Below are 15,411 nucleotides of genomic sequence, written 5' to 3'. Positions count from 1 at the left end.
AAAGATTCCTGAATTGCAGGAGGTTGGACTAGATGACCCTCGTGGTTCCTTCCAACTCTACAATTCTATGACTGGTAGCAGCTCTCCAGCATTTCAGACAGGGAATCTTCCCCAAGCCCACTTGGAAACGGGAGGGATTGAACCTGGGACCCTCTGAATGATGACCCACCACTGAGCTAGGGCACTTCCCCATATTGTGTCTTGTGGGTAAAACAGTTGGTACAAATTTGTCACATACCACTTAAATGTATACATTATGCAATCAGGGGTGCCATTATGTTTTATGAGCTGTTCACATATTTTATGAGCTCTTCTGCCCATTAATAAGCAGGAATTGTATTTTTGTGCCATTTGTTATGTGCCACAGCTCCTTGCTGATCAGTGACCTGTTTCCAATTCTAATTAAAATATAAAACTAAAATGTAAAACAGTGGTATTGGATATTCCTGAATATACTTTGGTTGCAATAAGCCCTTGATGTCCTTCTTTCTTTCTTTCTTTCTTTCTTTCTTTCTTTCTTTCTTTCTTTCTTTCTTTCTTTCTTTCTTTCCCAATCAACACAGCTGAATTCTGAGCCCATCCGTAATTTATTTATTTGTATCTTCATCTGAAGATCTCAGCATAAAAATAGAGAATAAAACCACAAAGTACATTTAAAAGATGTCAACATCATTCGTTTTTGCCTAACTAGAATGGGAAGGGCCAATGGTTTTACCCAGGTGGGAAGATCCTGGCCCTTTGAAAGATAAGATATTCTGGGAAGGCTGGGAGAGAGCCTTGACCCTTGCCTTAGTAAACTTGCAAAAATAACACAGATTTACGGGAAATCAAAGTGGGGAGGGGGGTGTTTGCAGAGGGCATGTTTTGCCATCACAGCAGCACACCTCATGCCAGCTGCACAAGGCAAAAAGTGCCAAACTAGGCTGTCTTTAGGCACCAGTATCCCCCCCCCACATTCCTCGCTAGCAGTGTTGGTTCCAGGTTTTGGAGGAGCTTTGGGCAAGATAGCCTACATATGCCTCCACCCCTGCCTCCTCACTGTAGCAGATCCAGGGAGGCTCTTGCCACTAGGCTCACCCCACATGCCAACCCTTGATGCCAAGCTAACAGCAGCTGGGGGAGGGGGAGGGGGGACTTGAGATCCGGAAAATTGCCTGGGGATGATGTTAAACACCTCCTCCTCTAGCATCACTACCCTGGTCTATATTTTCCCCCTCCCCTGCTGTGTGGTAGGGGCCATATATTTGACTTTACAGAGGACAATCCTCTTATTATTGGAATGGCTGCCTGGTCTAAATCTTGTTTAAAGACCCAAAGCCCTAAGGCCCTGAAGCTGCCCATCAACAGCCTCTTCTCCTCTTCTTCTTTGGTGATCACTTGCAGCCAAGTAAGATCTTCCATGAACACGGTTTTAACTGAGTGTCCGTAAATGACAGTGGAGGCCAATTCTGGACCCACACGTCCTTCCACAGTGAGGACCTAGGTTTCCGGGCGGGAGCTGATCACGGTGAGGGTTTGCCAAGCGTGCCAAGCACATTTCTCCCTTTCGTCCTGAGTTTGAGTGTATTCAAAGTCCACGACACCTTTGGTAGAGGCTGTTCTCCAATTGGAGCTCTCGCAGGCCAGTGCTTTCCAGTTGCTGCCCCCCCCAACAAAAAGCCTGCCCCCCCCAACAGAAATCCTGGCTTACTTTCCATCTTAAGAGGGAAATTTGGAGTGATTTTTTTGGGGGGGAAAGCAGAAGTACAGGCTGCCATTTTTATACCAATAGATGAGTACCATTGATTCCACAATAGACTTCTTTCAGTTGCCGCCTCCAAGGAATCATAGAGTTGGAAGAGACCACAAGGGCCATCCAGTCCAACCCCCTGCCAAGCAGGAAACACCATCAAAGGGGAATCTCAGGCCCACAGAGGCAAATGTGGCCCTCCAGGCCCCTCTGTCTGGCCCTTGAGACACTCCACAGACATGCCTCCTCCTTGAGTGGTTTCGCCAGTCCAGAATGCATCATTGAACTCTGGCAAAGCCCATTGCTTGCCTGGACGGAGGACAGAGAGGGAAGTGTATAGAACCAAGCCAAAGTAAAGTTGCTCCTCCCGGTTTTCCTTCTAGACCCACCACCGCTGTCCTCTCTCCTGCCGTCCCTCAGAAAGGTTGTCCGGAATGGAATGCAACCCTTGAGCTGAAAATATGACTCAGCCCTGTGCCTGTTAGCTGGTCCAGCTTTGCCCACTAGGGTGTGATAGTAGAACATTTGGAATATGACTGCAGCAATCTGAAGACAAACTGCAGCTCCTGGGTTTAAAGCACGTCCCAACCCCAGCCCACCAATAATCCTGGGAACTGTAGTTTACCTCTCAAAGAGCTACAGTTCCCCGCACCCTTAACAAACTACAGGTCCTAGCAATCTTGGGAAGTGGGCTGTGCTTTTAAAGGTATGGAGTGGGCTGCTTCTGCATTTAACCACAGTGAGCATGAGAGGAGCCCTGGGCTGGGTCAGGCCAATGGCCCATCTAGTCCAGCATCCTTTTCTTACAGTGACCAACAGCATGCCTGTGGGAAACCTGCAAGCAGGTTTAAAACCCTCTTTTAAAACCACCCCAGTCACTGCGTCCTGTGGCAGTGAGTTCCATAGTTGACCGATGCACAGCTCACGTAGCTTGCTCTTGCTGAGATGCTCCGGTGCAGCAACAAGGTCTTGCATCTTCCAAAATGCTAACGCTAGCAGAAACAAAACAGGGCATGGCACCTTTGTCTCTGAACCATCCCACAGAAAAGGCTACACCTGTTGGATTTACATCTGTCAAGCACTCATTTAGGAGCACAGAAACACTGCTGCCAGGAGGAAAGAAGAGGCGCGAAACAAGGACAATCCCTTTGCATTTATGGCAACCGTATTCTGAATGCAGCCCTGTATAGGGAAGCTTTTAATGTTTAATGCTTTATTATGCTTTCATATATGTTGGAAGCTTCCCAGAGCGGCTGCGGCAACCCAGTCAGAGGGATGGGGTACAAATAATAAAATTATGTTAGGGTTGCCATATTTCAAAAAGTGGAAATCCGGACACAAAAGTTGTTGGACTTTTTTTGGACAAAATCTCAACAAACGCTGATTTTCCTGGGAATATCAGTGATTTCTGCCGGACCCTGTTTCTGAAGGCTGAATCCCAGCGATGTCTAAGTCCAGTGTTTATTTGTTTATTTTCTTTAAAAATGTTTAGGGGTACTCAAGAAAATCACCATTTTATAGTTCAAATCGGGGGAAATAAATACAGTAAATGGACCAAAGAAAAAGATTCACAAAATGTTTAGGAGTATTGTACTGTCTGACCCTTTATAACCTTGGTAACCTTATATTACCCTTGATGTTTTCGTGAGTTTGCGAATTATGGGCTTCAGCTACTATAGAACATGTGCCTGCAGGTCTGTGCCTCTTTCCTGGCCTTGAGCGTCGTTAGGAACAGCAGCGGCATATAAGTATAAACCTGAAGACGGTGATGGAGAATGAGGAAGAGGAATCAAGCCAACCACAGGCATTACGATCGCGCCCGGGAGTAGCAGCTTTCGGCGATCTTGCTCAATTCCCCCTTTCTCCTCACTCTGAAGGCGGGTCCGAAAGTGATCGGGACGTTTCCCGGCAGCCGCAGGAGCGTTAGGGCACCAGCGGGGATTTCCCGGTCTGCAGCGCTTGTCTGGGAGGCAGGAGGGGACTCCTCGGACGCGGCTGCACCATGACGGCGTCTCTCCTCCTCGTCGCCCTCCTCGCCCTCTTGCCAGGTAGGGGGTGGCACTGGCAATGGGGCGCGGGAGGGAGAAAGAGACGGGGGTCAGAGGCTGTCGCCCACCCCCCCGTCATTTCTGTCTTCTTTAAAATAATTCCTCATTTTTTTAACCTGGGGTTTTCCCTAATCCATCTTTTTTTTTTATCCCATATTTCCTGATGTTCTTTCCTTTAAAAGCTCTCTTTCTCCAAAGGCTCACTTTCTCCAAAGGCTTAAAATATATTCCTTGCTTTCACATTTTTAACTGTTTTTGTTCATTGCGGTGCTTTTAGAGGTGGTTAATAAATCGACAACAATAAAAGCTTTTTTCTCTTTCTAGCGTCTTTTATTCCTTGCTGCCCCTGCTTTTCAAATGGACTTTGGCTGCTTTCAGTTTTTCTCCTTTTCCCACTCTTTTTTTCTTTCTTTCTTTCTACAAAGCAAATCTCCATTTATTTGCTCTGAAGTCTCCCTCCCCCTGAATTCAATGGCACTTCTGTGGAGGCTATACCTTTAAAGCGCATTCAAAGCACACTCTTTCCCTCACAGAATTCTGGGCATCGTAATTCACCCCTCACAGAGGTACAGTTGAATTCCTAGCAACCCTTAAATCAACAAACTACAGTGCCCAGAATGCTTTGAGGGCGGAAATGTGCTTTGAAGTTATACCTGAAGGAGCGTCTCTCTCCACCCCCATTGTTCAGCCTGGACACTAATGTCCAGCTCCGAGGGCCTTCTGGAGGTTCCCTCACTGCAAGAAGCAAAGCTACAGGGAACTAGGCAGAGGGCCTTCTTGGTAGTGGCACCCGCCCTGTGGAATGCCCTCCCATCAGATGTCAAGGAGATAAAGAACTACTGTACATCTTTTAGAAGACATCTGCAGGCAACCCTGTATCGGGAAGTTTTTAATGTTTGATGTTTTACTATGTTTTATACAGTATATGCTGCAAGGCGCTCAGAGTGGGTGTGGTATAAACAATAAGATTATTATTGGTAGAGTTAGATTTAGACTGTGTGCACACTATACATTTAAATCACACATCCTTCCCCAATGAATCTTGGGAACTGCAGAGTATCCTTCACAGAACTACAATTCCCAGCACCCTTAATAAACTATAGACCCCAGGATTCTTTTGGGGGGGGGGATGTGCCTTAAATGTGTGGTGTGTGCACAGCCCAAGTCTGACCAGTAAATATGCTTCCTTTACTGAAAAGAGAGCCACAACAACAGGGCAACCCAAATTGGCACCCTCGATTCGTTTTTATTTGTTTGTTTTTGCAGCTCATTTCAAATGCACTATTCTAGGCGATCAAAAGTCTAGTACTGCACTAATTGGCAAACTAATTTTCTCAGTACATCAAACTGTCAAAAAAAACCCCTGTTGTTATTGGCATCTGTCCATCTCAAGAGACGATAGAAGAGTGCACCATCGATTGGCAAACTAATGCTGTAATATTGGTACATAAAATTGCCAAGAAACCTAAAATTTGATACACAAACATGAAACTACTAAGCTTTGAAAGTTGAGATAGCTTTGACAAAACAGGTGCCTCTTTTCCAGTGTGGACAAAGTGCAGAAAGATCTGGGAACGGTAGTCAGTTGGGTTGGTCTATGCCTGTACCATAACAGAACTAGTGGCAAAACGCATTGAGCCGCACTTCTCTGCAGAATCCCTTCTCTGAATGCTCCCTTCTGTCAAAACAACAGCAGGAATATCCCTGTAAGTCTGGGGGACCTGTGTTTTGATCTGAGACAGCTCTTCCTAACAGCTTCGAAGGCTGAAGCCCCAACGCGAAAATTCAGGAGCAATACTGACTCCAGGTTCAAAGTGCGTACTGACGGAGGGTCGGGATTCTGAAGCGGTTTTAAATCCAGGCAGCTGATGCCCATTTCCTATCCTTCACAGCCGTAGCTACACAAGAACCGGCCCTCGGTGCAACTCCATCGTGCCCAGAGTCTGTGTCTGTCCGAGGTGGCACCGTGTCACTCTCAGACGGGTTTCGCCCAGGAAGTATCCTCACTTATTCCTGCCCGGATGGCAGCTACCCGTATCCAACCCGAAGCCGGATCTGCCAATCAGACGGGAAGTGGACTCCGATGCGTTCCTCAAGCAAAAGCCCCCTCAGCCAAGCACAGTGTCGAAGTAAGTGAGCGTTGCTGGCTACTTTGGGGTTCTCTGGAGAGGGCTCATGGAGTAATCAGATAGAAGCCTGTTATTGCTCCGGTATATGTTCATAGCTGCCAAGTTCCGGCCTGAGAAATAAGGGACTGGACCGGAAGTAGCAGGCCGGAAGTAGCGCTGCCGCCATTTTGGAACTGGGCGGAGCATGCTCAGAAGCTACTTTTGATGCTGCTCTGCCCTGTTCCAAAATGGCCGCCGCACCAGAAGTTGCGCTGCAGCCATTTTGGAACTGGGCAAAGCAGCATCAAAAGTCGCTTCTGAGCATGCTCCGCCCAGTTCCAAAATGGCCACCACGCCAGAATAAACTGGGGGAAAACAAAAAAAATCCTTTTTTTCGGCTGGGGACAGCCGGAAAAACGGGGGTTTCCCGGGGAATACGGGAGACTTGGCAGCTATGTATATGTTATTGCCCCTTAGAGAGGGCTGCATTTCCTTGGGCTTAATCTACTGCCCACCTAGCAGTTCAAAAGCACGTCAAAGTGCAAATACAGTAGATAAATAGCTACCGCTCCGGTGGGAGGGTAAACGGCGTTTCCGTGCGCTGCTCTGGTTCGCCAGAGGCGGCTTAGTCATGCTGGCCACATGACCCGGAAGCTGTCTGCGGACAAACGCCGGCTCCCTCGGCCTATAGAGCGAGATGAGCACCACAACCCCAGTGTCGTCCGCGACTGGACCTAAAGGTCAGGGGTACCTTTACCTTTAATCTGCCGGGAACTGGGTGCTAGTGTGTGGGGTTGGAGAAGGTGGTGGATTGGTCCAGAACCAAAATGTAGGGACACTTACACATCTTATTTTTCACTATTATACCACTTTAAACAGGGTCCCCCCCCAAAAAAAAATCCTGGAACTGTCATTTGTTAAGGGTGTTTGGAATCATAGTGCTCTGTGGGAGGTAAACAACAGTTCCCAGAATCCTCAGGAGGAAGCCATAACTGTTAAAGTCGATTGAGCGAGAGATGGCATTTCTTGAGGTATCCCAGAATGCAACACCCAGGAATTGTCATGGGGCAAAGGCCCCACATTACTCCTTTTTGGAAGCGTCTGTGAAAGGAGAGGGGATATCTCCAGCTATCAGTTGTACCTGGTAATTGCAAAAGGATAATTGACGCTAATGTGGAATCTGCCTGGTCTGGCATTCTTTTGGATTCTGGGCCTCGACAGCCTTGTTCCATGTGCTTGTTCCTTGTCCTTCCTCCGTTGCAGAGATAAGCTGTCCTCCGCAGAGGTCCTTTGAAAATGGCTCCTTTGGCCCACGGCGAGGCTTGCATCCTGTGGGTGGCATCCTCAGCTTTGAGTGTTCGGATGGGTACCAGCTCCTGGGTTCCTCCAGGCGGCACTGCCTGCCCAATGGACGCTGGAATGGAACTTCTCCGGTTTGTGACGACGGAGGTATATGCCTAAATACTCCTCTCCCACCCCGACCACACACACACACATGCACATGAACCATGCATACACCTTCTGCGCTAAATAGCCTAATTTACCGGTATACAAGTTGCAGAATTGAGCTGTGTGTGTGTCTGTGTGTGTCTGTGTCTGTGTGTGTGTCTGTGTATGCTGGCTATTTGCACATGGGGGGTGGAGATTGTCCATTTGCTCCAAGAAGAGCACCCCTCCATACAAATAGAAGGCGGAGGGGGGCAGTGTGGATTGAGGCTATAGCAGGGGGCAAAGGGTTAAAGACCACCCCTCGCCTCTGCCCCAGCAGGAAAAAGCAAAGTGCGCGCCTAGCAGGTGAGCGAGTAAGCTGCAGAGCGAGGCTTTTTAAAAAAACCTCGCTCCACGGCTTGCTCGCAGTTTGCCAGCGGCGCCGCTCCCGCACCGGGATCCGGGCGGCTTCCTACGCCACTGCCTGTAATAACTTGAGGGCAAATGGTGTGACTAACATAACAGGTAGTTTGGCTCATAGTTGGTTTTGGGCCGTGGAATTTGCTCCGATATGCAGTTGGAGATGCGCTTTGCTTGTGGTTCACAGAGGGGTGGTGGTGGTGCTTGCCGTATGATATGTAACTCCACATATCCTGGGTTTCTGCCCTCATTTATGCCCATGTCCTCTCTGCAGCGGGGCACTGCCCAAGCGTTGCCATCCCGCCGGGGGCAATTGCTACTGGGGGGCGCAACCGTCTTGGCGACCGGGTCTCCTTCCAGTGTCAGAGTGGTCTGGACTTGGTGGGGTCTTCCCAGCGGGTCTGCACTCCAGAGGGTGAATGGTCAGGAGCTGAGCCAAGTTGTAGAGGTAAGCATCACAAACAGACACACACACACACACACACACACACACAGAAACACACACACCATCCTCTGTCTCCCCTGGCTTCCTGTATTCTTTTTGCATTTGCTTCATATACTTCTCTTGTTCTTCTTTCATATGTCCCTGCATCCCTTCTTTTTGCCTTCCTTTAATTTTTTTCATTTTTGTGGTTAAACCTTTAATGCTACCTAGTTTTTGGAATTCCCTTTTTCCGGATATTCCCTCTGAAGTGTAGGTGGGATCCCACGAGGCAAGACACAGCAGTAACAGAAAGAACCTTTATTGAACTCCATAACTGGATAACAGGGGCAATGCAACTGCTTATACATACATTTCTGAAAGCCAGGGCCACTCCCAACGTGATTGGCTGTCTGAAATGTACTCGGAGTCGAGAGTGAATTTCATGCTCTTTATTCAGCTCATAGTCATCAAGGAGAAGAGGAGAAGAAGAATGGCTCTTTTCCCAAAACCATCTGCTTATATACATTATTTACACAATGGGCCTTGCGTGATTGGCTACTTCAGGGCTACACCTGTGGGCCAATTATATTGTGGATTGACTTCTGCCTGCAGCCTGATTGGCTGCTCCTACAGGCCAATCAGGTAGCAGATTCGCTTCTGCCAGCTGCCTGATTGGCTGCTCCAGCAGGCCAATCAGGTTGCGGATTCACTTCCACCTGGAGTTGGATTGGGTAGCTCCCGCTGATACTGAATCCTATTGTTCTAGGATTCAGCTCAGTACATAACACTGTCTAAACTTCCAAGCTGCGAATCATGACTCAGAGTTGAAGGGCCAATGGCAGAGGCCCAAATCCTGAAATGTTTTGTGATTGGTGAATCAGAACACAGGAGCTCAGAAGCCTTAGTCCAGACAAACACAGACCACTGAATACATAACACTCTCCATCTTCTGCAAGGGAAGCCACAGGGGAGCCGCAGAAAGAATGTGGTTGGTCAAGGGAGCTGTGGACTTGGAAAGGTTGAAAGCCACTGGTCTAATTCATTGTAATGTGATTTCCTGTGCATGGCAGGGCAGGCTCTGTCTATGCTCTTTCTATATTACTTACACCCTACCTCCCTTTTGGAGAACGAGTCTCGACTCCTTTGCCGTCTTGTCTCGCAGTGACAGAAAGCACCCCCAAACCCTTTTTCTCTTTCCTTACAGCCCCCTATTCTTACGATAGGGCTGAAGACGTCAGAGCTGAATTTGGAGCCTCGTTTACTGAAGTTTTGAGCGATGTGTCGTCTTCTGGTCCTGACCCATCTGGGACCACTGCAGGCGAGTCTGAGCCCCGATGTAGTTTCTGTAGGCCAAGCTGGGACTCGGAGCAGAGACAGAGAGTCACATGTTATTTTAAAGGGGTGCTTTCCGTGGGGTTATTTCCATCAGCCTTCTCAATCCTTATCGGCTAGTTTGTTAAGAATTGCAGGCTTGCTGTGGATTAGGGGAAAGCTGTGGACCTAGTGTATCTTGATTTCAGTGTATCTTGATTTCTCGGTAGTGGCACCCACCCTGTGGAATGCCCTCCCACTAGAGGTCAAAGAGAACAACAATTACCAGACCTTTAGAAGGCATCTCAAGGCAGCCCTGTTTAGGGAGGCTTTTAGTGTTTGATGGATTTCTGTATTTTAATGTTTGATGGATTTCTGTATTTTAGAATTTCTGTTTTGTTGGAAGCCGCCCAGAGTGGCTGGGGGAACCCGGCCAGATGGGCGGGGTATAAATAATAAATTATTATTATTATTATTATTATTATTATTATTATTATTATTATTATGGCTTTTGACAAAGTTCCCCATGCTATTCTCCCCATGATATACTTTGGTGTGAAATGTCACCACTTTGCTGATGACTCGCAGCTGCAATCCTCCATTTTATCCAAGTCAGGAGAAGTTGGGCAGGTCTGGATAGTTTTATGATTTGTGCAATAGTACCCCAGCTGGGATTATTTTTAGCGGAAAGCAAGCTAGAAACCTTCCGAATAAAATAAATGTAGCATATTTTTATGGCAAGCCTCTGCTTGCGTCTGGGGTTCATTTTTGCCAGGAGAGGCACCATCAGGGCTTCATTGGAGTTCACGCCAGGCACATCACCCCCAAACTTACTTTCAGGGACAAACTGCACATCCTATTACATGCATTTTTGCATTCTTACTGGGACGCAGGTGGTGCTGTGATCTAAACCACTGAGCCTAGGGCTTGCCAATCGGAAGGTCGGTGGTTTGAATCCCCGTGACGGGGTGAGCTCCTGTTACTCGGTCCCAGCTCCTGCCAACCTAGCAGTTCGAAAGCATGCCAAAGTGCAAGTGGTTAAATAGGTACCAATCTGGCGGGAAGGTTCGAAAGCACATCAAAATGCAAGTAGATAAATAGGGACCGCTCCGGCGGGAAGGCAAACGGCGTTTCCGTGCACTGCTCTGGTTCGCCAGAAGCAGCTTTGTCATGCTGGCCACATGACCCGGAAGCTGTCTGCGGACAAACGTCGGCTTCCTCGGCCTATAGAGCGAGATGAGCGCCGCAACCCCAGAGTTGGACACGACTGGACCTGATGGTCAGGCGCCCCTTTACCCTTTACCTTCTGGCGGGAAGGTAAACAGTGTTTCCGTGCGCTGCTCTGGTTCACCAGAAGCGGTTTAGTCATGCTGGCCACATGACCCGGAAGCTGTACGCCGGCTCCCTTGGCCAGTAAAGCGAGATGAGCGCTGCAACCCCAGAGTCGTCTGCGACTAGACCTAATGGTCAGGGGTACCTTTACCTTTACCTTTGCATTCTTACAGCTACCGGTATGTGTGTTTTAAAATAGCAGCCCCAGGAGCCCCAGATTTGGATCGAAACTACAGCTTGGAAAGAAGAGTAAACTCTTCTCCACCAGTGCCATGGACCCGGTTTCATATTAAATGAAAATGAAAACTCACCAATGTGACGATGCATTTAAAGCGATGTGTAGTTTGTCTCTCAGCTCTGGAATGTGTGAAATAATGTTGGCGGGGGTGTGTGTGTTTTATTTGTTTTGTTTTTTTGCGAGAAGCTGCTTAAAAACTGAATAAACATAACCAACTGATCTGTGGTGAGGGTTCCACATTTTTTGATGGTTTCTCTTTCCACATACTAGCTCCTTCGTTAGGACGACGGCTTATACTCTCCAAAGACGGTTTCCTATATGTCTACTTTCTTGTGGATGCATCTCACAGCGTAACTGAAGTCAACTTCAACATCTCTAAGCAGTGTCTGGAGGTCATAATCACCAGGGTAGGCTTGTACGAATGCGACTTTGTACTTAAAAAAAAAAGTTTTCTATTACAATAATCCAATAGTAGCCTCATTATATCAACGCCAAATTACAATACAATTCCCAATATCAATCATTCAGATACCAGATTACATAATTTAGGTGGCCCCCCGCATGCTAGAATTGATGGTTTGATGATTTAACTTTATTTCTACATTCCAAAATCTTACTAATTTCAGTTACATTCCAGTCACAATAGTAATACAACAGCTGCAATATTTATAACTTCTATTCGTATTGACTCATTTAATGATTTATTTGTCTACAAGTGAAGATCTCATACATCCTTGCTCTTCCCGTGTGTGGCATTTATTCTGTCCATGTTGTTTCTTCCTGTCCTTGAAAAATATTATGTCTATCTTTACCGGTTGTTGCTGCTATCTGTCATGCCTTGCACGGAGTTGATATCCTGATGTTATTCCAAAGGTTTCTCCCTCACTCAGTCCCGTGCTTCTTTGCTTTTGCAACTTTTCATGACTCAGCTTGACCCCTGTGTTTTTCCTCCCTCATGGCTTGGATTTATGGAATACTTGAATTGAGGCTGCACTTTAAATTTTAATACGGTATTTTAATCTGTAATTGTTTTTATGTTTTATTGGACTTCTGTTGGTGTCAGCCGCCCTGAGCCCGGTTTTTGACTGGGGAGGGCGGGGTATAAATAAAATTTTATTATTATTATTATTATTATTATTATTATTATTATAGCTGCAAAAGTTGTGGCTTTGTACTTTTAGGTCCTGTTATGTATTGGTTTAATATGTGTACATGAGTTTCACTGCTAGACATAACAGGTCCGTTTGCTTGTACAATGTTGATTTCTAGTTCCCCTCGAGCCCATTTACGCAGGGTGTGCATGCAAATAATAATAATAATAATAATAATAATAATAATAATAATAATAATAATAATAATAATAATAATACAGTGGTACCTCGACTTCCAAAGGTTTCGACTTCCAAAGTCCGCTAACGCGGTCTGTGCATGCGCAAAATGGACGCTTCAGCTTCCGAAGTTTTTGACTTCCGAAGAGCGCTGCGGAACGGATCACCTTCGTAAGTCGAGGTACCACTGTAATAATAGATGGTATTCTCCCATCAGAGCCTGCCTACTTCTTAATCTAATCTTCAGAGGCCTTGTAGCCCAAGCCCACTCGGGAATTGGGCAAATCTGTCTGTCTCAATTTCTCTCAACTTCTATTCCCCTCCACCTTGGTTTTAATTTCAGTTTTCCACATCAGTTTGTGGCATGTTAGTCGTCATGAAAACGTTGCCAGCGTTTTAGCACCATTTCCTCCTAAACTTCACCTTTTTGCAACATAATTCCCCCCGATGTCATTTTCACCAACAACACACGTTTTCCTCCACACGTTTGTGTACTCGTCATTTAGCTGAAGAAGCACATTGCAAAAAATGAAAAAAAGTGTGAATTTGGGAAGATAGCGGTGTTTCAGATGAGGTAGAGTAGCCTTTAAGTGTTGATGGAATAAAATTGATCCCACACCCATAAGCCCACATTTGGTTGGGGCAAAGGTGCCGCCAGAAAATGGGGGGCTCGCTTAGGGCCAGACCCCCCCCCCCTTGTCTAAGTCACTTTTGCTGAAGACTAGGTTCCATGGTCAGAGCAGAAAGGAAAGAGAAGACAACCAGGCAAAAATACAAACCCTTTGGTTGTTTATTTGTTGTGGCAAAGTTTCAGCCTATTTAAAAGCAAAATGTTGCCACATCCAGACTTTGGACCTCAGACATAGGAAGGCTGGCCTTGCCCTGTTTTGCTGACATTTTTTTGCAGTGTTAAGAACTTCCTACTTAAAATGCCCCTTTGGCATTTAACAACTCTGCCTGCCCCTTTGCTATCACCATCTACTACCCTTATGTGCAACCCTTCTATTTTTCCTTCTCTCTAGCTTTTATTAATACAGTGTGTGTGGGTTTTTGTTTTGTTTTTTACTGCTGTTTGTTTTTAACTCTGGTGTCTCTTATCTTGGGTTGTTTTTTTAAAAAACTGCTGTTTGCTTTTAAACTGCTTTACTGCTAGTTTCAATTCTGCTCCTCCTTTTATATATAGTTCCATTTACACAGCACTGCTTTTTTGTAAGCTGCCTTGAACTATGAGGGAATGGCAGGGCTATATAATTTTTTAAAATATATATATATATTATCCAGTTCATTAAGTGTCTTCCTTCAAGGCACTCTGGGTATTTAAGCTATGGATGGAGTTGGGGAATGATAATCCTGTCATAACCACAATTCGCAGGAGTTCCTTGAGAGGAAACTACAGCAGCCATGTAAACGTGCCTTTATTTATATATTTACAAATATATAAATGTACGCTCAGGTCCTACACCAAGGGTCTTCTGCTGGTTCCCTGCAAGAAGTGAAGTTACAGGGAACCCGGCAGAAGGCCTTCTCGGTGGTGGCACCCACCCTGTGTAACACGCTCCCATCAGATGTCAAGGAGATAAAGAACTACATAACTTTTTGAAGACATCTGCAGGCAGCCCTGTATCGGGAAGTTTTTAATGTTTGATGTTTTACTAAGTTTTATATATGCTGCAAGGCATGCAGAGTGGCTGGGGAAACCATTATTATTATTATTATTATTATTATTATTATTATTATTATTATTACATTTATATACCACCCTTTCCTCCAAGGAGCTCAAGGCCTCAACCCCATTCTAGTTTGACACGCTAACCGCTACACCAGACCAGAAATGCTGGATTTTTCTCCAGAAGACAAACAAAAAGATTCTCACTGAAATACACTTTGGGTGGTAATTTAAGTTGTTTCAAGCTGTTTTTAATATTGTGTTTTCATTATTGTAGCTCACCCTTGGACCTTAGGCTGAAGGCTGTGATAGAAATAATAATAAAATCTTTAATCACATGAACCCATCGAATCACATTTTTACCTCCTCTGCCCCTCTTTCTCCTTCTTCCTCTGATTTCCTGTTTCTTCTCTCCCCCCCCCCCCCAATTCCCAGATTGCCAGCTTTGATGTTCCCATCAGGTTCTCTGTAATCTCTTACGCCAGCCGACCCAAGATCATTGTCAACATCCAGGATGATATAGCTGAAGATACAGAAATAGTTATCGAGAAGATTCAAAATGAGATGAACTACAAAGGTGCTGAGAGGGATACCCCCCCCCCCCGTTTTTGAGCAGCTGCACATTCAAAATGTATTTTCTGAAACCTGGCGAATGTGGCAGGTCTTTCTCGTGGGGGTTGGAAATGTGTCTTCAAGGCACATGTGACTAGTGCCTAAATTTTGGGATATTTTTCGCCCCACCCCACCTTGCTGTTGTTTCAGCTCCTTTGATTTGCTCTCGCTGTTTTAATATCTTACATTTATTTTACGTTTCAATGTGCTGCCCACCCTTTCAGCTTTGTAAGGCATCCCAAGCTGCGAGAGAGATGTAGAACAAATTTTTAAAAACCATGTCAATGCCATCCTCTTGCAGACCATGGCAACGCAACGGGAACCAACATTCAAGACGCCCTCGACTCCGTGTACCAGATGATGATTAGTGAGAAGGCGTTTACCAAAGTGCCGTGGGACAAAATCCGCCACGCCATCATTCTGTTCACAGACGGTGAGGAGAAATGGGGAGACACCCCCTCCCTCCCCCATAATAGGAAGAAGATTGCACAGAAGCCATAGGGTTCAATCCTTCTACCTGCCAACTAAAGGTAAAGGGACCCCTGACCATTAGGTCCAGTCGTGACCGACTCTGGGGTTGCGCGCTCATCTCGCATTATTGGCCGAGGGAGCCAGCGTATAGCTTCCAGGTCCTGTGGCCAGCATGACAAAGCCGCTTCTGGCAAACCAGAGCAGCACACGGAAACGCCGTTTACCTTCCCGCTGGAGCGGTTCCTATTTATCTACTTGCATTTTGACGTGCTTTCGAACTGCTAGGTTGGCAGGAG

At 46.3% G+C, this 15,411-nt stretch overlaps 1 protein-coding gene across 1 annotated transcript in view; it reads left to right on the top strand.

Moving 5' to 3' along the window:
- The first annotated feature begins 3,383 nt into the window (after positions 1 to 3,383).
- The window catches only part of C2 (complement C2), a 33,398-nt gene continuing 21,370 nt past the window's right edge, over positions 3,384 to 15,411 (top strand). Inside the window, exons 1-8 of the mRNA XM_088663509.1 lie at positions 3,384 to 3,777; positions 5,670 to 5,906; positions 7,149 to 7,334; positions 8,008 to 8,181; positions 9,362 to 9,475; positions 11,309 to 11,445; positions 14,468 to 14,609; positions 14,946 to 15,077. Of these exons, the coding sequence (XP_088519635.1) occupies positions 3,732 to 3,777; positions 5,670 to 5,906; positions 7,149 to 7,334; positions 8,008 to 8,181; positions 9,362 to 9,475; positions 11,309 to 11,445; positions 14,468 to 14,609; positions 14,946 to 15,077 (1,168 nt within the window). The 5' untranslated portion in view covers positions 3,384 to 3,731. The remainder of the gene's footprint in view (positions 3,778 to 5,669; positions 5,907 to 7,148; positions 7,335 to 8,007; positions 8,182 to 9,361; positions 9,476 to 11,308; positions 11,446 to 14,467; positions 14,610 to 14,945; positions 15,078 to 15,411) is intronic.

The sequence above is a fragment of the Zootoca vivipara genome, chromosome 2 (genome assembly GCF_965207765.1).
Source record: "Zootoca vivipara chromosome 2, rZooViv2.hap1.1, whole genome shotgun sequence".
NCBI lineage: Eukaryota > Metazoa > Chordata > Lepidosauria > Squamata > Lacertidae > Zootoca > Zootoca vivipara.
The sequence above is the reverse complement of the archived record's forward strand: the minus strand, read 5'-3'. Positions and strand labels throughout refer to the sequence as shown.